The following is a 24,188-nucleotide window of genomic DNA, read 5'->3' as shown; positions in this document are numbered from 1 at the left end:
GAACAGGAGAGCAAACGTTAGATCTCAGGCTGGATTTGTCTTTCCTCTGCAATTAATTTGGAGAAGGTGATAAGCAGAGAAAAGAAATCAATACGAGCTCTACAGGCATAAATAAGTAACAACAACAAGAAGAGAAATGAATCAGATGGAAGCTTATATGTGACCCGTTCCCATGCTATGATTAACACTCCTGAACTCCTGAAATAAGACAAGCAGGGATCCCTTTTCTGTTTCATTCATTTATTCACAGATTGGAAAACAACCCTAAAATAACTATTCATGGTGTTTTGGTCCCTCGAGGCTCAACTAGATTTTGGATTGACAAAAGCAGAGTTGTTTAGAAAGCTCTTCTTTGTTTTTATTTTTTTTTAAATTTCAGAAATAAAGCGGTTTACTAACAAGCAAGGAATACAGAAAGACTTTCAAAGAGACGTATCTCACAAAATCCCGTCGTGTAGTAGCGTCTTAACACAAACGCAGCAGTGGATTCTATAAAATACAAAACCTCTAGTCATACCAGTGTTTAACTATGGATCTGTTCATGTACCTTAAGTATGAGAAAACATATAGATTTGTAGTAAAATGTTCATTCTCATGCATACCTACACACAGTTATGCATCGATGCATTTGACAGGCTACTGGTTAGTATAGTAACATCATTCACCACAGTGTCCCCCAGTGATACAGCGTCTGCCTAAAGCTAATACAGGACAAACTGGTGCTTGTGCTTGTACACGCAAAGTTCTATCGTTGTATAAATGCACCAACTTCTACTCAGTTTAACCCCTTCGGTCATTTCCTCTGAATGACGACGGCGGCGGGTCGAGTGAGCTCAGAGACGTTTTTGATCTTGCAGCCGTCTTCCTCTTAACAGAATTTGCCGAGTGGTTATTAATTAACATAGAGGAAGCATTGGTTTAATCTGAGGAACTGAGGCAGCGGGGGTGTAAGTGATTTCTTATTTCTTTCCCTGTAATGGCGACATAATGGTTGATGCCCTGAATGTGTGTGTGTGTCTTCACTGTCCTCTCATTTCTGTCGTTGTTGTCTTTAATGAGGAATGTGGCTTCTGCCTCCAGTCCACTAATCCACTTATCAACCAGAAAGAAGAGACAGAGAGAAAGGGGGTGAGGGAGAAAGAAAGAGAGAGAGAGAGAGAGAGAGAGAGAGAGAGAGAGAGAGAGAGAGAGAGAGAGAGATACCAAATCTACTAGCTGTCATTACACCCAAACATACACAAAGAAAAGAGGTGGATGCCTTCACTCCTGCTCTTTTCTTTCTGTCCTTTTGATTCAACTACAATGTATCAGCGTGAAGGAACGGCGGAATGGAGGGAGAGGATGAAAAGAGGACTTCCCTTCTCGCATCATGATTATTATTCAGCACCATCTTCTGCTCCGACTGCATGCAGGAGAGAGGGAAAGCCCAACGGCCCCTCTGAGAATGGCTTCACATACACACACACACACACCCAACCGGGATACAATCACAAACCCACTTCTGAGCTGAGTAGAGTTCAGCTTGTAACCACCAGCACCCCCGCACCTCCAGCTAGAAAATAAAATGGGTTTTTTCAACACAATTCCTCAACAGGCTTCTTGTGTTCTTTCCCCAGGAGCCAGACTCTGCTCTGTGCTTTCATTTGACTGATCGCACTCGGCTTGTTTTGATCACGCAGAGGGGGGAAGCCAGATAAGAAAAAAAAAGTAAAGTGGACTTCTCCACAAATGGCATCTTTGTTCACTCTGGTTCTTTAGAATCTGACAGGAAGTGAATCCTCAATCCCCACCCCCCACCCCGAGGGAGACACATCCACTGCCCTGTCATCGTTCTCCGGAAAAGTAGTGGGAAGAGGACGGGCGAGTGGACAGTGTGAGATGTGGACAAATAAAGCAACGCTGTGTGGATGTCTTGTGAATTCAATGAGCACCGACGTCTGTGAGGGCGGCGTTATCCTGTCTGAAAGCTTTAAACCTCTTTACGAGTCTCAAACCACGTCTGTTCTCACTGTTAGGATGTGAGTGAAACCCAGCTTACTGAGTCATACTGTGACTGATCAAAACGCTTGATAACAGAGTGCCAGCATACATCTGGTCCAACTGTACCATTGTTAAAATCACACAGTGGCGTTACTGCTGAACCTGTACTGCAAGTAGCTCCTAACACGCATAGGAAGCAATGTAAACATACAGGAAAAAGGCATTCAAATGCATGAAACATACTCATAACAAATAAATTACCTTACATGGTTGTTACTCAGCTTAGAAGCGTTGCAGTAAAACATCAAACGATATTTTCCACTTAGCCTTGCTAACTGTAAAACCCATGTGCATCAATTAAAAAACAACAACAAAAGAGTTCCAACTTGAAAACGTATTTTTTGGATGGAATTCAAAAGGAATTCAGCTTCTGTTACAAATTTCTTACAATATCTAGGATTGAAGATATTTCTCAGGTTAGACCCACGTTATGCCTGATATCCGATTTGATAAATTGTGGCTAATATTGAACTTTCTTTATCCAGTAACGTGTGGCGATGTAGCTTTCTACGTGTATAATAGCACCTGGTTTCACAGTGGATCAATAAGCTTCACTTTTCTCACAGGAGAGGAGAAAGGAATGACAGCAGTAAAGACACAAAAGTATAATAGTAAGTAGAGTACAGAAAGAAAAAGCACAGAGAAACATTTTCGCTTAAATAATACAATGTTGACATATTTTAAATAACGTCCTTTTTCATTAAGTCTGCAATAGTAAAAGGTGTAAACTGGAGCTAATTTAAAGCAGACTTTGGTTGCGTGTTGAAGGGGCTGGATCACACTTGTCAGGCTGTATCTGTATAGACATCTGCTGTTAGATTGAGGTTGAGGCGAGACAAATCAAACGGAAAGAAACGTACGGGCAGGTGTGAAGTTGAGGAGGAGGAGGACAGCCGGCGCCCTGCTACACTGGGCTGTGGTCCGGAGAAGCGTGTGTTGCGGTCACAGTCACGCACTCGGCCGCTGTGTCCTTGGTTCTGCGAAGGCCTACGTACAACCTCTCGTCCAAGTTTGCTGTCAGTTTGTCCGCGAGCTCCGCTGTGATGGTCTGCGGGCCGTAGCCTGAGGAGTCAGGCAGGCGAGGGGGCGAGCGCTCGTCAGGGGGCTCAGGAGGGAGTCCGAACCATTTGCTGTCCTCTTGCAGGTCGGGGTGCTCCGACGTCCCTCCGTCTCCCTCTGAGATTGAGGGGTGAAGAAGTGGGGAAGAACGCAATGTTTGGTCCTCCTCGTCTCTAGTAGTGCTGTTGTCCCTCTCAGTGTCCCCCCCTTCCTCTGTTTTTGTGGCCTCTATCTTTGGAGTGTCCGGCGTGCTGCTGGCCCCATCGCTGGCCTCCTCATCAGGTGCACTCACGATACGAGGGAGCGTGCTGTGGTAGTTCGTGTCCAATGGATAGTTTACGCTCTCACCCCGCCTTAGTGGGGTCCGCTGTCTCTCAAAAGAAGACTGGTAGTGTCTTACCCCAGGGTCACTCCACTGCTTGTGGCGCTGCCATTGCTTACGGAGGTGGATCCGGGATCGGTGCTTCCTCAGAGGCGACTCCTGTTGGTCGAACTGAGGGTCGTGGCGGAGAAACTCGTGGAAGAGCGCGTCCGTCTTCTCATCTATGCTGTAGTCTCGTCTGTGTAGGGTTGGCGGTGGGGGCGGCGGCGGCTGTACAACTTCTCGTGGTGTGAGCATCTGACCATATGGGAACCAGCCCAGTGGACCAGCGGCTTTTTCTAAGGGAACACCTCCGCTGGCTCCCAACAACAGCTCATCTTCTGGTTCTTCCTCAAAGAGATGAGACTCAAAGCTCTCGCCGATAGTTCCAGTTCGTCCTGCACTGGTGAAGTGGTGCCGTCTTTCATTGGCCGTTCTGTCCTTCGGGCTGTCACAACTGCTCATGCTCCCAAACATTCTCAGGTCTTCCGCTCCACGACACGGAGCTTCAATCGATGCGTAGCCGCTGTCCATCTGCAGCAATTTACGGGTTCCTGTTTCTCCATCGCTCCCCCCGCGTGCTGAGTCTGTGCTTTCCTGTTTCCTCTTTTTTTCCTCCTTCACTCCCATCCTGTCATCCATATTAACAACAAAGTCCTTGTCATCCTCCCCACACTCTGCCTCATCCCCTAAATCCTGTGATGGATTACTGGGGAGCCCTCGTCTGTCTGTCTCTGTGCGACCCCCAAGTGAACACACACTGTCGACGTCGCTGCAGACAGAGTTCCTGTCGTGGTTGCTGCTCTGGTCAGATGCTGCATATTGTTCAAATGTTGCGCGGAGGCTCCAGATGTCTCTGTAAAGTGATTGGGGGTCCTGGGGATCTATGGAATCCAATGTGTCAACACCGTCCGTTCTCAGCAGGGTCAGTGATTCATCTTGGGGATCAGGGGACAAGCCAATTACCCCTGGTCCTCCACGGTTGCAGCTGGGCTCCACCAACACCTCCACCTCTACCCTGTAGACAGTGATGAAGAGGCGAGAGAAAATGTAGGGAGGAGGTAGAGACGAAGAGGAAGAAACACACACAGAAAAACACAAAAACAAAACTCAGAGTCAGTGCATGTATCTAATTTATACATTAATCCGAAACATGGCTCACAGTTCACAGCGACATGGTTTTCATGGCTGGCAATGGCTGTTGCATGTTTGAAAAAATAATTTGCTGAACAGTAATTACATCCATGAACAAGGAGGATATGTTTTTGTTTTTTAGGATTGTTAAAAAAGATAAAGATAGATTGTTCATGATACTTGATGGGTAGTTTGGACGAGACCCAGGGAATAACCTGTTACAGTTTGGTCATTTTGGCCTCAACTTTTGGAACTGTAAGTCATAAAATCGAAAGTTCCATATAGGCCACGCCCCTTTTGCACTTAACAAGATTTTGTGCCATTTTACATTTTGGATGAAATCTCTGGACCAAGTCAGACAAAAGTTTTTTGTTTCTTGATTTTCCTCATGGTTTAGCAAAATGAGTGAGTGGGTGTGGCTCATTCATCAAAATCTCATGAATGAACTGGTCTAATGTAACCAAACTGGTGTTAGTGGTGGACACGTGCACTCACTACTTATGGAATAAAAAAGAAAGAAACATCAATCGTCCTGATGGCAGATGTTAAATTTGATCATTGAGAGACAGAATCATCATTGGAGGACTACTCAGCCTTGGCGGAGGTATGCACTATAATGTAGCGCCCCTCTAGATCCAGAGGTTTTCAACATGCTTAGAAATTGCCTGCCTCGGTCTTGGGAATACATACTGTGCGAAACATAATATAAGATGAGTAGGTTAGGTTAGTTTGGTTAGTCGTAGATAAGAAATGTTTTCAAATTTTTCAAAAACAAACATCCACAAATATACTCAGAGAAGACTCATTTGGTGTAATTAATAGTGAATGAAAAGAAATAGCAATAGCTTTCTTAGGAAGATCAGTCATTTGTTATTGCATTCCTTTATATTAAGTTTATATTACACTGCAAACTTAAAGCAACAAACTCTCAAAGGCCTTTGCACTGTTGCAGCCTTCATGACATCATTGGACCATGTCAGCGGTGGAATGGTTTTGATGCCATGTAAACACCCTGTGTCCCAATCCTCTAAAGAAAAGTACTCTGGGAATTCCCAACATGAGGCTTATCTTACATAATGGAACTTGTTTATGTCTAGTTTACAGGGATAACAAACCAGACTGTGTTTTTTTTCTCCATGACTTAGAGCTCCCTTCCCTTTGATATGGCCCTATACCTTTCCCTAGTATCCCTTGTGTCTGATTTGTGGGGTCCAGCCCTCTGGCACGTCAAAGAACGTGATAAATTTTTCCCATTTGACATCAGTCTGTTTGTTTGCAAATTCCCCCAAAATCAAAGCAAAACAGTAGAGAACTGGGACTTAGAGTTGTAGCCGCCTGTATCATTACCAAAGTTAATCTCGCTGAGAAAATGAGCACGAGGGAGCAAAGCAGTGGACAGGATGAATGGCAAGGGAATTAAAGATACCTGCCGAGGGAGGGGGGTGGTGTGGAGGGAGGTGAAAGGAGGCGGGGGGAGCGCTGGCTGGGGCAGAAGGTGACGTCTCTGGTGTGGGCTATGTACTGGATGAGGTCTATGTGGTGCGCGTCGTTGTCGTCCTGGTCCATGCTCTCACTGGCAGCTCGCTGGCGCTGGAACTGTCTCCTCTTTGGAGAGCCTGGCTCACGACGGACATGGGGAGGGATAGAGAGAGGGAGAGAGGGGGAGAGGGAGAGAGAGAGAGAGCAGGGAGCGGTGAGTTATGGACGAGTCAAGTTGTGAGACAGCCGGCTGAAGTGACCTTGAGTTCAGACGACAGCTTGCATCGAGAGTCTAGATTTCTGTGAGGAATTTCCTGATCTTTGCTGGTTCTTTGGTACAACAGAGCCGCATAGCAGGGAGAAGTACACTGTGTGTACAGAGGATGAGGAGGAGCGGCAGAGAGGATTCTGTAGGGGTTCGAATTGCCTTGGAGAGTGTCAACTTTGCGTCACTGTGCCATCTGTCAAACGTGTGTATGTGTGTGTGACTACAAGCAGCCAAGAGGCATCTCACAGTTGGTTGATTGATCCTCTAATTTTTGTTTACCGCAAGAAAACTGAACCAAAATACAAATAGAAAAAAAATACACCAATGAAACTGCCAATCATACAACTATCCATTTTCCTTTACCAAGAACCAACAACATAGTCTCTTTAAATAATATGACTGCAATACAGAAGATGCTGCCAAGGATCCATTACCTCTGGTGTCCAGACTTGAAGCTCTCTGGCTGCTGTCCAGCTTCCACTTCTTGATCTTAAAGTAAGGACTGGCCCCCTCCAGACTAGCATGGCGCCGCAGTTTAGTGAGGAACTGCAGCATGGGCCCCTGGCTTCCTGCGCAGCTACCACCAGGGGGGTCAGTGCCCCCCACTGCTGCGCCCTCTCCGACGCTGACACTGCTCGGACTGCTCCGACCCCGGGGCCCTGTTCCAATCATTTCAATCTGCGGAGAGAGAGAGAGAGAAAGGGGGAGATGTGGTCAGGGAACTACCGATGGGTATATAATCAACTCTGACAATGATATTTCACGGGGTCTTCCATGTTTATCCAGTTGTTACTCCCTCAGGCTCTCTGACCTTCTCATGTCTAAACGAATGGCTCAATGCTGGACTGAGTGCTGGCTGACTAACTACTCGGCCTAAAACTCGTCAAACTCCATGCTGACCTTTGTAATTGGCGTCTTTATCGGAGTTATTTCCAGCTGTGGGCTGTGTAATGATGAATGTGGAATAAAATAGAAGATGGTAACTCACAGAGATGGAGCTTGGTTCCTTGGGGCTGAGACCTTTGGTTTTTCCACTGAAGCTGGTGTCCACCACTGAGTTGAGAGCATCTCCAGGAAGGGCACAGCTGGGATTGACACTCAGGCTGGTCAGTGCTGTTTGTGGTAAGGGGCACAGCATTGGCTGAAAGGGACGCACACACAAACGCGCAAAGACAATGTGAGTGTGCATGTTATCTGCCGTTTACCTTTTACATATATGCACAATCACGCCTGTCCAGTTGGAGCTCTGGCTACAGTTAACAAAAACAAGATGCACCCGTGGTTTGGTTTGCTTTCATATTTCAGTAACAGGTTCAGTGTGAGTGGCTGCTCAGACTTGCAGCCTGTGAGGTGATTGAGCGGCTGTACCTGAATGGGAAATCAATGTGTGGTGTGTTGACATCAGCAAGCAGAAAGATTTGTGAACCCTGTGTTTGGGTACATGAGTTTCAGGGTTGTAGCCAGGGCTCTGAAAATACTGAGGTGCAAAAAATTCTTAATTTGTGGGAAATTGAAGGTTATTTCCTGCATTTCTGGGCGACTTAAGGTGTTGGTGTAATGGAAGCAGCCTTACTACTATTTACTACTCCTGCTCTTTGTGTCGCTGCCTTTGGTATTTTTAGGCTTAGGATTGCTGATAAGTTTATATTTACGTATTTTAGCTTTTCGGTTTGCTTTTGAACACAGCTTAATTTGCTCTTATGTATATAATTACTATTTTAATATAACTGGAATTTTAATGAAGCTTGTTGCTGCTACTTTGCTTGTGTTTATTTTGCTGGGTCTTTGTCGGTGTCGTCGTGCGCCATTTGTGTGGTGAAGGCAAGATTGTATATCACACACACGCGCGCGCACACACACACACACACACACACACACACACACACACACACACACACACACACACACACAGCTACCAGACAGACACTCGAAGGAGTTTTCAACCCCTGATTACAGTTATATATAGCTGATTTTTTTTCTCACTCTGAAATAATTACAGAGGTCTGGACCTCGGTGACCTCATAGCTGGCTACGGCCCTGATTGATACATTGTGCTCTACCCCATGTGATTGATGTGCTAATTGCCCTCAGTCAAGACTAATGGTGCATCAGGACTAATAGCAGGTCAGGGTTGTCACCTGGAAGATGGAAAGTGCTGACTTAGCGACAGGGCGTGTTGTCATGGTGATGGTGTTCTCAGCCGAGTCACACTCATGGATAGTGACTATCTTCAGGGCTGGAGGAGGGATGTGGAGGTGTGTGAGCCTGGCATTCTTCAGGTGGTGAAAATCCCCCTCAGTCAGGGTGTACCTGCGGTGGACAATGAAGGGTTAAACAAAGAGCCGAGTACATACTGTTCATGCTTAGTTCTTGCAACTGTATGCTTACAGCCGAGGAAAACAAATCTGTCTTCACACTCAGAATTGATCAAATAGAATGATTCCATCCAAATCATTTGCATATCAAGCTCAGGTGGGGCTGTAAGACTAAATGGAGCCATTGAGTTAAGATGCTTTGTGTCCATAGCATACACAATGTATTCTGAATTAATTCATGTAACACTGAACTAGCGTCACAGCGTCATGGATACAGAATTTATATACATGGAGCTTTCTAAACAGGGGCTTTTGCGTGTGTTTATGCGTGTGTGTGCTTGTCTATATGCACTTCCTGACCTGCGGCCCTTCTCCTGGGCCTTCTTCCCATGATCAAAGAGCGCGGCTTCATTGAAGGAGACCCGGCGGCCTGTGGTGCCGGTGGAGAGGAAACGTTCTGTCTCTTGGTCATGTGCGCTCTCCATTGACAGGCAGTCAGACTCGTCCACCCTGATTGTGATTTCTAGCAGAAATACCAAGGTTAAGACACAGATATGTAGATAAGTGCAGTATTCTTAATGTAATATTACAGGATTCTAGCTCAATGAAAAGTCTGTGCTGAGTCAACTCATCTGAACTCAACTGTATCACTGCAGTGAATGGAGAAAGTAAGCTATGATGCTAGGGTGATAAATCCTAAAACTTAAAAAGCCTTGCATAACTAGATTTGTTTGAGACTGATGGTACTTTTTTAATAAATAATTTTCTTTGGAGACTCAGAGTGCATTCACAGGTTCCAAATCGCCCAAATGTGTTCCAGGCTTGGCCACTTAAACTAATCGTTTGGAGTTTGCAATATTTTAATGGATTACACATTTTTGCTGACGATAAGAAACAAGCCTGCATCTTGTATCCCAGTATCAAATCCAACTCCTCCATCTCTGCACCTCCCTGACTCCATTACACCTCCCTCTTTCATTTCCTGGCCTCTCTATGGCTTCCTCTTCCTCCCCCTACACCCAAATTGTCTCTCCTTTTCTCCTCCACGTCTCTCCGTCTTACCGTGGGTGGGCTGAGACTCCTCCATGTAGGTGGTGTTGGTTTTCTCGGGGTCATCGTTGGCCCTGAGGCAGAGAGGCACAGTCAGATCAATGCTGTGACACCATATCTATCTTTCATCTGTCAAACCCCGATGATGCCAACAGTGATCGGTCGGCACACCTGACAGGTCGATGCCAGAATAATGTATCTTTTTACAGCAGAGGGTTCACTGTCTATGCTATTCTAATGCTGTTTGGCTATATGGCTGACTGGCTGCATAATCAATGAGGACCAAAATCATTGCCTGTAACTTGATAACCTTGAGGGCCAGGGGACCTCTTGAACTAATAAAGCATGGAGCTTTATTGGATTAGAAGTTTCCACTCATCATTTAAGGGCACAAAGACGATGGGAGGTAAAAGGTCTTGTTTTCAGTGCTGGAGTCAGTTTATGTTTTTAATATAACTTGTGCTTCTGCTGTGCATCCTAATTATCAAGATAAGGCTTAACAGCTTCCTCCTGATAGCAATTATATGGAAAAGCAAACCTCTATTATGTGCTTCTTAAACATCTTGTCCAGAATTTGTTCAGTGAGGCAGAAAGAAGACGCTGAAAACTCTCCACCTTCATTTTTCATCTATCCGATTCTGTTGAGCTATCCTACAAGTAGCAGGAGCGTATCTCTGTGTGTGTGAGAGTGTGTGTGTATCTTAAATGATTTCTCTGTCCAACCAGATCCGTGCCTCTTCTGCCTTTCATTTCCTCCGTGGCTCCTTCTTCCTCATTGTGAGTGTGTGTATGTGTGTGTGTGGATGAGTGTGTGTGCGCGCATTGCTGGGCGAGACGCGAGATTAATCACTGCCGATGGCTGCTATGAAATCTCATTACACTCATCATTTGTACCAGTCTGCCCGAATCTCCTCTGCTCCCCCCCCTCCCTCCACACACACACACTCACACACTCACACACCCCCGGCAAGGCTCGCCTTTTCACAGCTCGGCCTCTGTGCTGTTCTGTTTATCTGCACCTGACTTGTGTGTGTTCTCGTATTTGAATGTAACAAGGGGGCGAAACATCTGGGGGATTCTTGGAGATAAACATGTTAGTGCTGGATGAACACACAGCAAACAGCGGATGTATTAGGTGTGTGTGTGTGTGTGTGTGTGTGTTGTGCCGTTCTGTTTCATAACACTCTAATGTGAATTACAACAGGGTTACATCACCACTGACCCCCTGCGGAGACATCAAGTGGTTACCTTCATCTGCTATTCTACACAATGTTTATGCCCACTTTTGTATTTAAACATGAGGTGCGTTTGCCTCTGTGAAGCTGAGATTGTTTAGTTTTGTTGAGACATTGTCACAGTTTGACTTTGTGGTCAATTCAGGGGTGTAGTATTGTTGGATTGGATCACATTGTACACAGGAGGTGTTCCTGTGGGAGATTAAGTAACAGGAGCATCCGGCAATATAATTCAATCCAACACAGCACTCCAATGCAACAGTGCCAAGAACAGTCTGAAAATTGACCACAGAGCGAAAATAGCATTTCTCTAACACAATCTCAACAAACATTAAACTGAACACTTTGAATTTAGCTTGTGTAATAAGCATTTACCGCATGGCTTATGGCGTTACGACAAAGAATCTATTTGTGATGTCGGCGTCGCACCTGTCACAGCACTGCCCTCCTCGAAGGCAGCGGCGGCAAGTGATGAGGAGGATGGCGGTGAAGATCAGCGATCCTACCAGGAAGATGGAGAGGATGACCCGGAGGAGCACATAGCCATCTTGTTGCTCCCCGATGGTAAATGGGATCTCCTGAGATACAAAAGATAAAGTTTGTTTTATTGAATTTTTGTTAATGGAACATAGGCTGAGTCGGAGCCCAAACAAGAACACGTGATCAACCGCTTCTGTGCTTTCTGACCTGAGGGAGTTAAGACAGAATAAACTGAATGGAGCACAACACATCCAACTGGGGGGAGACTAGAGATTCTGTATCCCTCTTGGCTCGGGATTGTCTGGGGTTTATCTGGGCCTTTGCAGTCACAGATAAACAACGGAAATGGATGGAAGACTCTTGTACTCGCTACTTGACTTCATATATTGAATCTATTGAAAGTTGTATTGCAGTTCAGATGCAGAGGTTTTGCGAATATGAGCCCAGGGCCATGACGTCACCACTGAAATGTACCAAAACATCAAGTGCTATACATAGGTCTACTCTTTTCAAGTCAGATTTCTGCTTAGGGACATTCTATTCCTTATTGTGCAGCTGCTTTACCTTCACAGTTACATCAGGCACCTTCACAGATTGAGCTCCATCGGTTGGTTGATGCAAGTGAATCCATAAATGCCAGAGTGCAGTTAATCAATGAGTGCCAGAGCTGTTAACCTGTCGCTACCTTACATCACAGCTCTCACAGCAGACGACCGCAGCAGGTCAGTGAATTAAACATACAAGTGGTACCGGCAGAGGCTTCATATCTTGATCTAAAAGCTACAGAAGACAATGTTGAGGATATATCAAAAGAATACACTATACTATGCACATATTTCATTTTTTCACAGTGAGTTTTTTTTTTTACCTCAGGAGTAATTTTTTATTCAGTAGGATTTATTATTTATTGCAAAGAATTTATTTCCTCACAGATTACATTTTAGTTTGTACTTTTTTTAGATTTTCCTCATTTTGTTATCTTTTATTCTTTAACAAAATAACAATGGCTTCTTTATTTATCCCAGTTACACAAAATATTCTAATATTAACAAGTCTATAATAGATAATATGACAGCTTTAACCCTTTTCGTAACCTTGTAGAATTACAATTTAGAGGTGAACGAGTGGAGTTTTGTGTGATGAAATTATAAGATAATGATATCAAATGATGAAAGGCTACATGATGACACAGAAACCAAGGTTAAGCAAACATAAAGGGGTCATATTGGTGACATGATGTTTTTCATGGGCAGTCTCTCCATGCTGGGTTCTGCTCGGGTGAATGAACATCAAGTGTTAATGAGCAGCAGACTCTTACGTCAGATTGTAATTTCTCTGTGAGGGGAAATTAAAGCTGAGATTAGATCAGAGATTTAATTATTTCAGGTCCAGGTCAGGATGTTCTCTATTAGCCAGTCAATCGGCCAGAAGAGAATATGAGGGGAAAGTATGGCTCTGTTACCGACTGATACACACTCACGGATGCACACACACACAGGAAGTTTGAGAATAACCCAGTGGTGAAAGGTTGACTTACTGTGGAGTTTTCTGGTAGGCTATTCCAGACGGTAGACTCATTGCTCATGGTCCAAGCCAACTAGAGAGTCCCCTTGAGAGAGAACACACACACACACACGTACAAACAACACATCGGCACAAAGGAAATGACTGTTACTGGTGCTGCTCATCAAACAACACAAACTGACAGACAGGATGTCAGAGCTACTGCAAATTATGTTTAAGAAATAGACCATAATATATTAAACATGCAAACAGATGAAACCTCCTATAAATATAGTAGAATAAAGATAGAACCGTGTGTATAAATTCAGGGCGGAAACATGTCGAGCATTATGTTTTATACTCTTAGGCTGTCTGATAGAAAATACCCACTGCAGCAGAAAAAGCAAGCATGTAGTTACTGGATCCGAAACAGCCATGGAGGAGTGCAAGATGAAGCAGAAACCAAATGTGTGCTTGCATGCAGATGTCAACATCTTGCATGTAAATCATCAACCATAATTCTGTAGCAACACGTAGCCGACCTGTCTCCCTCCCACACACAACCACACACAAAACAATCACATAGCACCTTTTTTACTAAACAGTGGCTCCTGTAACGCTGCTGCTGCTTCTGTTGCTGCTATGCATTCCCTCTTCCAGATCATAGCCATTAATACTGCTACTACTGCACCAAACGCCCCCACAGATACACACACACACACGCAGAGAGAGAGAGAGAGAGAGAGAGAGAGAGAGAGAGACAGAGAGACAGAGACAGAGAGAGAGAAACACCCTGGACAGATCTACTCACCCAGCAAGGATGAAGCAGCATACCAGCAGCACTCAACACTCACTGTTTGCCTGCAAGTGGACTGCACCACTCAACTTCACTACCACAACCTGTGAGCTGCTGCTGCTGCCTCTGCCAGCGTGCCGGCTCTCTCTCTCTCTCTCTCTCTCACCGCCCAAGCATGAAAAGTCTTACTGGAAGAGCACCTATCAGGCTATGACCAGAACGCAGGACTGTACCACATCCTGTTTTCTACCAGTACAGTGCCTTACCCTGATGGAGGGCAGTGCGCAGCAGGCTCTGGATGTGTGTGTGTCAAGCTGTGGGCTCGGGTGTCTCCTTCCTCAGCTCCCTTGCTGCATCCTTAGCCTTCGCTCTGCCACCTCAGCCAAGCCAGCTGACTGAGCCTGAGCAGCAGTGCTCCCCTCAGGGCTGCTTCAGTGGCCTCCGAGCAGCAGGACAGTGCTGCTGCATGGCTGGCAACACACACATGCACGCACGCACGCACGCACACACGCACACACACACACACACACATACACACACACACACACACACACACACACACACACAGTACAGATGGGTTAATTTCCCAATGGGAAGAAGTTTTACATAGCACAGCTGCCTGCATTCAACATTCTCAGTGATGAGATGCAGATTACACAGCACTGGCCAGCTCCCTATACCTGTTACTGAGGAGATTAGAATAATGCATATTTTAAGTATATAGATTTTAGGAGACAGTTTAGGAAATCACAAGATAAGATTTGAAAAATGAACCTGTGAGATTCTTTCTACTTCACTCTTTAATCACTGCATGCAGTAAACTGGGATATAGAAAATTAAGCCATTTGACAATATTACATAAAAATACTGCTATTAAAATGAAAATTGCCTAATTCTTTAATGTTAAGCCTTACTCCTGCCTTGCACAAGTGTTACAAACCCTGCTGAAGTCACGGCACAATGACTAATGTGAACAGGAAGATCGCTCCTGCATCGATCGGTTGACAGAGCAGATGGCAAAACACGGGGATCCCAACTCACGACCGCGATGATCACATCACGTCTTGCTTAACATTTCAGTAAGCGGCATTAATGGCTATAATTGGACACTGGCCGGCTGCCAAAAAACGCATTTGTCTCTAGCGGTCTTTTATTTATCACCCCATAGCTTAAGAACAATTACCTCACTGCCCTGTAGATCCTATAGAACAACAATACATCGCAGCGTCCTTCTGTTCCTTATAATAATCTGGTTATTATGAGAACTGGGCGCGCCAATGAATTCATCACTGGCACTGCGATATTTTGTTTTATCGGGGGGAAATAATGAGCATCGACTTTGAACAGCTGTTACCTCTAAGGGGGTGAGAGAACAAAGATTTTGCACGAATTCCGACTTTAAAAAACAGGAATTAAACGAGCATAAACCCCCCACCAGGCGCAGCAGCGTTACTAAATATGCCATCTTGATATTTCACAGGCGCTTATGATTTTCATCAGTCCGGTGACACCGACTGAGAAGGTAGATCACGATCCGAGCGCGTTACACACACAAGCGGCGTGCGGCGGGAGGAAACACTCACCTACTCAATGGACGCGGTCAGCGCGGCGACGGGCGGGCGAAAGTCCTTGTGAACACTTTAATGTGGATATTTAAGCCTAAAAGTATTTATGAATGAAACCCCGCCGCTTAAGACACGCCCACCACCCCAGTCAAGAAGCGCACCACGTGACTCGGCGAGTGAGGGAGAGAGAGAGAGAGAGGGTGGGGAGAGGGGGAGAGGGATGAAGGCGCTACTCTAAATGTATTCACCGAGTTCCCGGGGAAGCCTGGATGTTGGAGGGCTCGATCACAGGCTCCATTCACGGTTACAGTGGCTGCAGTGAGACGCGGCTATGCAGGATCGTGTTTGGATCAGCATTCAATGAAGCAATGTGTGTGTGTTTGATATTGTGCCGATATGAAATGGCATCAAAATGTGTCTTTTGCAGTATTGTGTTGAATTCAAGATACTAACTACATATCAGTATCGGATTTAGACGTTCAGGCATAGTTCAGGCATGGTCTCATTAAACACCAGTCAGACCTCAATTACTGCCTCAAATCTGAGAAAATGCCTGGTCAGATTATTTATAATTAAAACATCATATAATTTTAGTGAGTTTCTAGTTAGTCATCCGACGCTCCTTTCCCTTTCAGGACTTTATTGAACTAGTTTCATAAGAAGAGATCACACACTAATATAACTGAGTGTTGGACATCGTTGCAACTGTTAATTAACACCACACTGCATGTCGTTTGAAATAAAAAAATGTTTTTCTCCCCATTCAAAACTAAAATAGAACATGACGTAATGTATCAATATCAATAACGGCAAGTCAATAACAGTTTGGATGGCTTCCGAATTGAACTCTCCAAAAAGCAAATCGCACATATGATGAAAACGTTAAGCCGTGTGTGTGTGTGTGTGTGTGTGTGAGTGTGTGTGTGTGTGTGTGTGTGTGTGTGTGTGCGTGCGTGTGTGTGTGTGTGTGTGTGTGTTTACGCGTGTGGGTGTGAGAGAGAGAGAGAAAGAGAGAGAGAAAGAGTGAGAGAGAGAGAGAGAGAGAGAGAGAGAGAGAGAGAGAGAGAGAGAGCATGATGTCGTTATTCCAGAAAAATTTTGTGCACATCCTCCAAACTAGTCCTCTGTTTCAGTGGAATTCTGTCGTTATGATGTCGTTATTCCAGAGAAATTTTGTGCACATCCTCCAAACTAGTCCTCTGTTTCAGTGGAATTCTAACAACATCATGAGTTATTGGTTCGTCAGAAAAGCACAAGATAACATTCACTTCAAAACTCCAAATAAGTTGGAAAGACGATTTTGGATGAAGCCCCAGAAGGAAAGGGGACTTACCAGACATTTCCTGAGCCGGTTTATCTTAAGCTTATAATAAATCACAAACCCCGCAACACTCCAGACTACAACCACAACCTCGGGGTGAACTATCTGGGATTCTCCTGCTCTCCCAATGATGGTCCTATGACACGTGGGTTTGGCGCCATCTACTGGCAGTGAGTGAGTGCTAATATGATCTTCATGTGTCACTTTCTTACTTTGTAAATGTGGTAATAATTGTGTTATCCACCACAAATCTTGTTATTTGGTAAATGGACTAAAAGCCTAATGCTGCGTCCTAATCAGTATCGGACCCGGACCGTGAGTTTTTTTTTTTTTTTACTTCCTCAAAAATAAGTATTAGGAACTAGAATATGACCTATGTCTTAAATTGATGTCTAAATCTTTATTGATAAATCGCAACTAATCACAGTAATGAATAATGAAATCGCTTAAACGCCCACTTAATAATAATGAACTACACTACCCAGTATCCTTTGCGCACCGTAAAGGCTTATGGGCAGGTTACCAACGTCCTTGTCCCAACCAAGCGCACACTGACGGGCTTCACGCAGGCTGCTGGAGGATCTCAGTCATTCACTCGCACGGCAACTAAAGTAACATATTCAGCTATGATGGCAGCAAGATTCCTCCGTCGCTCCGTCCCCATGCTGAGGCAAGCGCGCTGCTACGCCGAAGCCGTGTCCGGTGCCCCGCAAATGTCCTTCACATTCGCCTCCCCAACACAGGTAACTTAACGCGTTACTGCCGAGGCTTCTCAGGCCCCGCGAGCTAACCGGCTAGCTCAGTTTACGCTAAAATTCATGGTCATTTTGTGTCAGAATGGACTCAATTTGCAGCAAACACCCCGTGAAATGTTGTACTAATATGTTGTATTGTAACAAGAGCTGTATGAAATGTTTAAATCATTTAAACATTCAGATATAGTCGAAGTTCTAGTGGTTAGCGTTGCTTAGCTAGCTGTCATTCACCGCAGTGGGAATGTCTTTGAGCAGCAATGTGGCGATATTTTGTATTCATTTAACCAGAATTATTTTTTTACGCGAATGTATCTTCGAATTTGTCACCTTATCATCACATTCGACACTTATTTTTAGCCCTTTCGGTCACTGACAAACCACATGCACGCCTGTTGGAGCCGCGGACCTCTAACCTTGAGCTACTCTGTGGTTACATTGTGTTCCAGAACCGTAATCGACTAAAACGTAGTCGATGCAGAATATTAATCGATCTTAGAACGAGATATGAAACAAATTGCATTAAAAGAAAAGTGTTAAATACTAATTCTGCAATATGAGTGTCACACTGTACTTATAAAGCAGCTCCACAGTTACTATTGTTGTTGTTTTGGCTTTAAGTTAATTGGTTGCCGGTTGCTTGTATGGAGGTCAGTTGTTCAGCCTGTGCTCTCTGTGTGTCTTGACTCTACAGGTGTACTTCAAAGACGCCAGTGTGAAGCAGGTGGACGTGCCCACCCTGAGCGGTGCCTTTGGTATCCTCCCTTCCCATGTGCCCACCCTGCAGGTGCTCAGGCCCGGGGTGGTCACCGTCTTCAGCGACGAAAGCACCTCTGCTAAATACTTTGGTATGTAAGATAACTAATATCTGCAAGCCAATGTAATCAGTCAGGGGTTTGTAATTCTTATATTTGCTTATGTTTTCCTTTCGCTGCCTCTAGAAGTCTGAATAGTGTCTGATATTGTGACAGTTGTGTAAAGGTTGTGATCAATACGGTTGTGCATGAATGTCATTACTTTTTCTGATGCAAAATCTGAAAAAAACAAAGAAAAAAAGCTTTCACGATCTCTGTTCTCACAATGAGCATCTCAGTTGGTAAAAAAATTTGTCTGGTTTCTGTGCGTGTGTGTAGTGAGCAGTGGGTCAGTGACCGTCAACGCAGACTCAACGGTCCAGTTGCTGGCTGAGGAGGCTGTTCCCCTGGACGAGCTGGACATTGCAGTGAGTATAGCGTCTACTTCACGTCTGTGTTTGTGCTCACAGATGAATACTTGTCCTGGTCTGTGCCATGGAGGAGCCATGCATCGCCACTGTTTGTAGTCAAGTTGTAGCCAAGTGTTCCTCTCCATAACTCCATGTCCTCCAGCTCCTTCTGGGGGGATTCTGAGGCTGCTCTCAGTTGATGACTTTGCAAAGGTCTAATTAGCCAGAATAGTTTAAAAATACCTGTGCGAGTGATGGAAGTGTCTACACATACAAGTAATGGTTCATCAGAAATTTAGTTTTTCTTTAGATTACAGAATTTAAATCGGTTTCCAAAAACCCCAAGAGAGAATTTCTTTAACAATCGACTAAATCCCTTTGAATCTGTACTACTGTGTGCTGTGGATGAGCACAAACACTAATTCCTCCTTTAATTCCTCCTTCAATCTGACTGTTATGTTGCATTAAGTTCACAGCTTTAGTGTTATTAATAGTATTTAATCAGTCCCAATATCATCCTGTCAGGGTTAATTAAAGTACTCAGTTTAGAATTGTCACTTATTCTCTTGCTTGTATGATCGTGTTGGAATGAGACTGATCTTCCTAACGTGTTGTCTCTTTGCACATTTTGACCACGCGGAGTCATTGATGCCATCATGTAGTTTCTAATCTCGCAGGGACGACTCAAAGTGTTGACAAATGATCTTAAATGTCACTGCAGCGTGTGCAAGTCAATGCTGTATGGATCTTTCACTTTTTAATGAGTTAAGTCTGATGCGTGTCCATCTCCACTTAGATGAGACACGAGTAATTACAGATCTTTGTCTCCCGCAGGGGAAGATGCTCTTTGACAGCAGAGACAATTCTTTGACCTTGAACTGAGATTTCTTTTCTCTCACCGCTCTGGCTTTGATCCTCTGACGTTCCCCCCTCATATTTGATCTTGTAGATGGACTCCAGTGTGAAGTCTGTGTTTAAATGTCAGTCTTGTTATAATTCTAGGCTGAGCCATCATGCAGTCGCCATGGAGGTGTCTCTCTTTGACCTTGGGCCATGCCGGTGTCACTGTCAAGTTGACTTCATGGCAGTAAATGAGTTATCATATCCTTGTCGTTTCCCCCCTCTGCAGTAACAATGCACATGGGCCCACACTGTTAATAAGGAGGGAAAGGTCAGTCACTGTTGAGTTATAGCAGATGTGTCAAATCCCTACTGGGAGACCTTTAACTTCCAGCTATGTTTGGCATTTCTGGTTTCTAATCACTACTGTGACAAATGGAGCTTTCGCAGCAAAGAGGCAGAGGGATTTTCTCTGCCGCTCTCTGACTCCATTTTCTTACTGGTTTCCCCACTTAGTGCTCCTTTTATGTCCCGGCAAAGCTCAGGATGATTTGTTTTCGTAGGCATGACCAGCGGCGTCCCAATGATTGTCCAGGATGATCAGCTCATTGTTATTAAACATGAACTTGACTTGAATTGTTGGACTTAATATGCGACTCTTCTGGACGCTCCTGTTACCCAGTCTGTTCATCTTTCAACAGGCTGCCAGAGCCAACCTGGCCCAGGCTCAGGCTAACTTGGCCGGTGCATCCGACGAGGCGCAGCGGGCGGAAGTTCAGATCAGCATAGAGGCAAACGAGGCCATCGTCAAGGCTCTGGAGTAGATCATCGGTATGACAACTCGGCTGCTGCATCACGTCATTTACCAAACCACTTTTTTATTATTTGCATTGCATGATCAAAGTGTTTAGGTAATCCTTTAAGTTGTTTGATGGTATCGACCCATCTCTGTGTTTTCCAGCCCAGTCACGTCAGTGTCCAGAAGATTCCAGGCTTTACTTTGTACAGTGGATGAAATTGCAAATAAATTTATTTGGAATTACCTGGTGTTAGTATTTCCTTGCTCATTAGATGATGATAAACATGTACAGATGAGAGTGTATCACTAAACATAATAACAACCCAGTTAAAGTGGTTATTTTTACTGCAGTTAAAGTAGCAGGGTTACATGAGAATCAGATCAGCATGATGGATTCCAGTAATCAGGCATTTTTGCAAGAAATGCTTTTCTCCTTAGTCAGACACAACGGCCTGTGAGTGGGAAAGGTTATCCAGTTCAACATGGTGAGTAAGGCGGCTTCACTAAGCGGTGCTGCTGCTTCTCCACTTGGGGGCAGCAGATATCTAGTTAGGAACGGAGGATTCTACACACGATTTTGATTCGTCAGAACGACTTGAATTGATCTATAGAATAATGTCACATTGGATTTCCTCAGATACTTAATAGTTTATATTGGAAAGAGCTGCTTGTTAGATATTGTGATCGATTTAGTGTAGAGATGTTCGTCACCTTCTCTGCTCAGGATCCTCCATGTTCTGGTACCACTGAATCCTGGTGTCACACTGAGTCCATGAACTGGTTTGCTTAAAGTGTGTCACCATGTTCACAAGTGATGACCTCAGACCTTGGTAGAGATGCCAGGAAAACTCCTTCGCTACCCAATGGCATCCTGTGGAAACCTGGGCTTTTCTCTTGTTTCATAACCACAAGTCTGGGCTCAGACCTACAGCAGCAGGCGTAGACTTTATAGACACGTGCTGACTTGAGGATTTCAGAGCTGAAACCGCAACCAGTTTAATTTGGTCTCTCAAGACTCACGGTGGCACTAGTACTGTTGTTGGAAGAGTTTTATCTCCTACACGAGTGTCTTTACAAAGCTTTGGATCTGTTGTTACCTAAATGATCAAATTAGAGTTTATCTTACTGCATTTTACTGCAAAACAAGAACAGATAACAGATTTTTTAGTCTTTCTGAGATGTGAAATGTGTTAAAATATCTGTTTCCATTTGAAACAATGCATGCCCATATGGTGCTTTGTGGATCAATACAGATTAAGGTCAGTATCCAGTCATTTAAAAAAAGAAGAAGCTTGTGAACACCTCATATATCCTGCTCTCTGTTCTCTTTCCTATCTGTCTCTTTGATCCAAACCTTCTCATTTCAGCTACGCACACACTCGAACAATGCGCTCTCTTTAGTTTGTCATTCAGCCTCGGGGTCTGGAGACATGTGAGTTCACACTCCAGACAGGCAAGATGAAACAGTCGTGTCAAAACCACCACTTCTTTAATCCAGATTTATGATAGGGGAAACCAAACCCTCTTCCATTTCCCTTTCATCTCTCTACTTAAAAACACATCTTATCCCAAAAAAGTAAAGCAGACGTGAAGCTGAAACGGGGGAGTATAGGCCGACACATCTTTCCGGAAAAATCCATTTAATAAACGAGTCAATCCTGCAGCGTCCGCAGATCTGGAGGGCAGATTTGAACTTTACAGAGTTTTAAAATAATTTTACTTTTTACACAAAGATGAGAGCAGACGTGTCTTTAAAAATGTCAAGGTGCCTCAACCACAAAGTCTAATAAAGTGTGCGCCTCATAAACATACCAGCCTGGGCGTTGAAGTGCTTTACATTGAGCTGGAGGCGGTGGAGTGCACAATGAGTATCTAGAGGAGCTCTTACTGAAAAGCCACTCATTGGTGTTTTAGGTCTGATGAGGTCTATGATCAGTCACGCTCTATCTGCCATGATGAGATGTGTGGTGTAATTAAAAGATTCCACAGTCTGCAGCCAGGAGAGAGAGAAGCATGAGATAGCCCATGACAATCCATGGTGTCATCTACTGAGTGGGACTGGAACAGATAACAGCTCATCGGGCCATGGTTACTGAGCCGAGCACAACAGCACAACCTTAACAGAACAGAAGGGGGCTCTGTGTATAAACAATAAGGCTCAGCAAACCGAGACATTATGTGTCATGTTTTGTTGTGAATTTCCAATCATGAACTTCAGAGCATAAACTCATCTTGTGTATTTGAGCCTATTTACCTATAGAACAGACCTGAAGGAGGGTTCAGAACCAGCACCGCTGCATAGCTGAAGAAGGAGAACAAAGGACTATAATAATAATAATAAATCAGAAAATAGTTTAAATATAGATAGTTAAAGAATTGCATCACTTATACTGTAGCAGAAGATAAATAAGCCTGTTATTTTTCATTAGGCTCAACAAAAATGATTTAAAAAAATATCTGTAGCGGCACCAAAATGTATTTTAAAAACCCTGGACCCATGCCTCGCCCTTCAACCAAAATTGCCGCAGAACTTTGTGAGCTCTGACACATTACGGTTAGTGTGTAACCTGTTGGGTGCCAACACAACAGCTGCACACCAAGTTTATAAAATGGTACCGTGACCAGAAAATGTGGGCAAAAACAGCCTGGGATAGTTGTGGGCTTGTGCCCAGGCAGCTGTCATTGTAACGGTAAAAGCTCACAGTCATAAAATGAATCATAGAGTCAATGGAATGAAAAGGGACGAGATTTTCTTTAGGTACTGGCAAAGGCTCAAACATGACGCACAGAGCTGTAGAATAACTTGCTGTTTTTGATAAATGTTCTGCCTTCAGAATGTCTTCAGCTTAGTCATCAAGCTGATTCCCCTCCTCAGTGTTTGTTAGTGAATGCTTCCATAGCTTCTTCATCTCTTTTGTATTGCATCATTGTGCTTTTTAACCCCTGATTTCAGAGCAGACGCTGCGGGGACACACTTTACATGCAACGCGCTGACATTTCTGTCCTCTTATTAATCATAATTCATGCAGTTCACAGCATGGGAGACCTGTTAATATATCAGGCATCATTATGAAAAAAAATAGGTGAATAATAAGGCCGGTTTGCGTAAGACGAAGGCATGACAGATGTCAGGCAACGAGGGAGTGATCTGATTTCTGACGTACATTAGGTACAGTACATACGCTCTTAATTCCACTCAAAAATAGCTAAAATGATGATTTATAAGTAGCCTTTGTGGTGTTTAAAATTGAGAATCTCATTGGATTGTTGTATGCCACATAGGCCATGTCATGTCTCTCCCCCTACACTGTGCATTCTTCATTTGTCTTTGTCTTTGTCAGACCAAAGTATAATTTACAACATTATTATAGATCATAAGGGATGATTATCAAAAATACAGTGTCTGCCATTTGGCAGACACGTAATGTTTTACATGTAATGTTTGCCATAAATGTAATTTTCTGTAGATTTATACATGTAAAAAGAATAATGACATGATGTTCATGTGTAATGTAATACAGAAAGTTATCTTCCCAGACCTGATGTAAAATATTATATTGGATTTGCTGTTTTTGTGTTGATCCAGAGAAAATATTTGTCCCATAACAGGTAGCAGGCTGCAGGATATTGAAAGTGCCTGATATGTAAAGTCAAATTAGAGACCCGGGAGGGAATTGAGAGGAAATTAAAGGTTGTGAAACTTTTAAAAGGTTGAAGCGATGAGCCAACTTTGAGACTTGCAATTTTCCACACACCAAAGTGCAACAAAATTACACATGCAGGCTCATCCATCATCATCATTCACCTTAGAAGTGCAGAAGTGTTTTACACTGGAGATGCTACACATCTTCAGATTCGGCCTTTTTCAGATTCTTTCTCAAGCTCGAAAAAACGACACTTCCACCTGTAAGATACGGTCAAGCGTGGCAAAGTGCACATTAAGGAGGCAAACCGAGGCTGTGCGGCGGTAAAAGAGACAGAGGCATC

General features: G+C 44.1%; 2 protein-coding genes across 3 annotated transcripts; one reads left to right on the top strand and one right to left on the bottom strand.

The window, feature by feature from the left end:
• Positions 1-272: 272 nt before the first annotated feature.
• cbarpb (CACN subunit beta associated regulatory protein b) lies at positions 273-13,006 on the bottom strand. Its single transcript, XM_076153100.1, has 9 exons — positions 12,959-13,006; positions 11,371-11,519; positions 9,719-9,780; positions 9,017-9,179; positions 8,480-8,651; positions 7,330-7,482; positions 6,776-7,019; positions 6,021-6,210; positions 273-4,478 (listed from the first exon to the last, which is right to left on the bottom strand). Exons 1-9 carry the CDS (start codon positions 13,004-13,006, stop codon positions 2,945-2,947), a joined length of 2,715 nt encoding a protein of 904 aa, XP_076009215.1. The 3' UTR covers positions 273-2,944.
• A 4,113-nt stretch (positions 13,007-17,119) lies between these two features.
• Positions 17,120-20,444, top strand: atp5f1d (ATP synthase F1 subunit delta). Of its 2 annotated transcripts, none has more exons than XM_076153652.1 (5): positions 17,120-17,349; positions 18,053-18,206; positions 18,492-18,580; positions 20,104-20,233; positions 20,364-20,444. In XM_076153652.1, exons 1-4 carry the CDS (start codon positions 17,233-17,235, stop codon positions 20,224-20,226), a joined length of 483 nt encoding a protein of 160 aa, XP_076009767.1. In that variant the 5' UTR covers positions 17,120-17,232; the 3' UTR covers positions 20,227-20,233; positions 20,364-20,444. The 2 variants fall into 2 exon arrangements, with proteins under 2 accessions (XP_076009767.1, XP_076009766.1); XM_076153651.1 differs by having other exon boundaries at positions 17,122-17,349; positions 20,314-20,444.
• The last annotated feature ends 3,744 nt before the right edge of the window (positions 20,445-24,188 follow it).

The sequence above is a fragment of the Genypterus blacodes genome, unplaced genomic scaffold (genome assembly GCF_046128005.1).
Source record: "Genypterus blacodes isolate CSIRO-AG114 ecotype Tasmania unplaced genomic scaffold, CSIRO-AGI_Gbla_v1 ptg000058l_1, whole genome shotgun sequence".
Classification (NCBI taxonomy): Eukaryota; Metazoa; Chordata; class Actinopteri; order Ophidiiformes; family Ophidiidae; genus Genypterus; species Genypterus blacodes.
The sequence above is the reverse complement of the archived record's forward strand: the minus strand, read 5'-3'. Positions and strand labels throughout refer to the sequence as shown.

What these genes read in the sequence shown, in the direction of transcription:
- atp5f1d (XM_076153652.1), top strand. Translation starts at nt 17,233, where the DNA reads ATGATGGCAGCAAGATTCCTCCGTCGCTCCGTCCCCATGCTGAGGCAA. An exon ending in CATTCGCCTCCCCAACACAG is followed by an intron (nt 17,350 to 18,052) that starts GTAACTTAACGC and finishes TTGACTCTACAG; the next exon opens with GTGTACTTCAAAGACGCCAG. An exon ending in CACCTCTGCTAAATACTTTG is followed by an intron (nt 18,207 to 18,491) that starts GTATGTAAGATA and finishes GCGTGTGTGTAG; the next exon opens with TGAGCAGTGGGTCAGTGACC.
- cbarpb (XM_076153100.1), bottom strand. Translation starts at nt 13,006, where the DNA reads ATGAGCAATGAGTCTACCGTCTGGAATAGCCTACCAGAAAACTCCACA. An exon ending in GCCCAGGAGAAGGGCCGCAG is followed by an intron (nt 8,652 to 9,016) that starts GTCAGGAAGTGC and finishes TGTCCACCGCAG; the next exon opens with GTACACCCTGACTGAGGGGG. An exon ending in CAGCACTTTCCATCTTCCAG is followed by an intron (nt 7,483 to 8,479) that starts GTGACAACCCTG and finishes CGTCCCTTTCAG; the next exon opens with CCAATGCTGTGCCCCTTACC.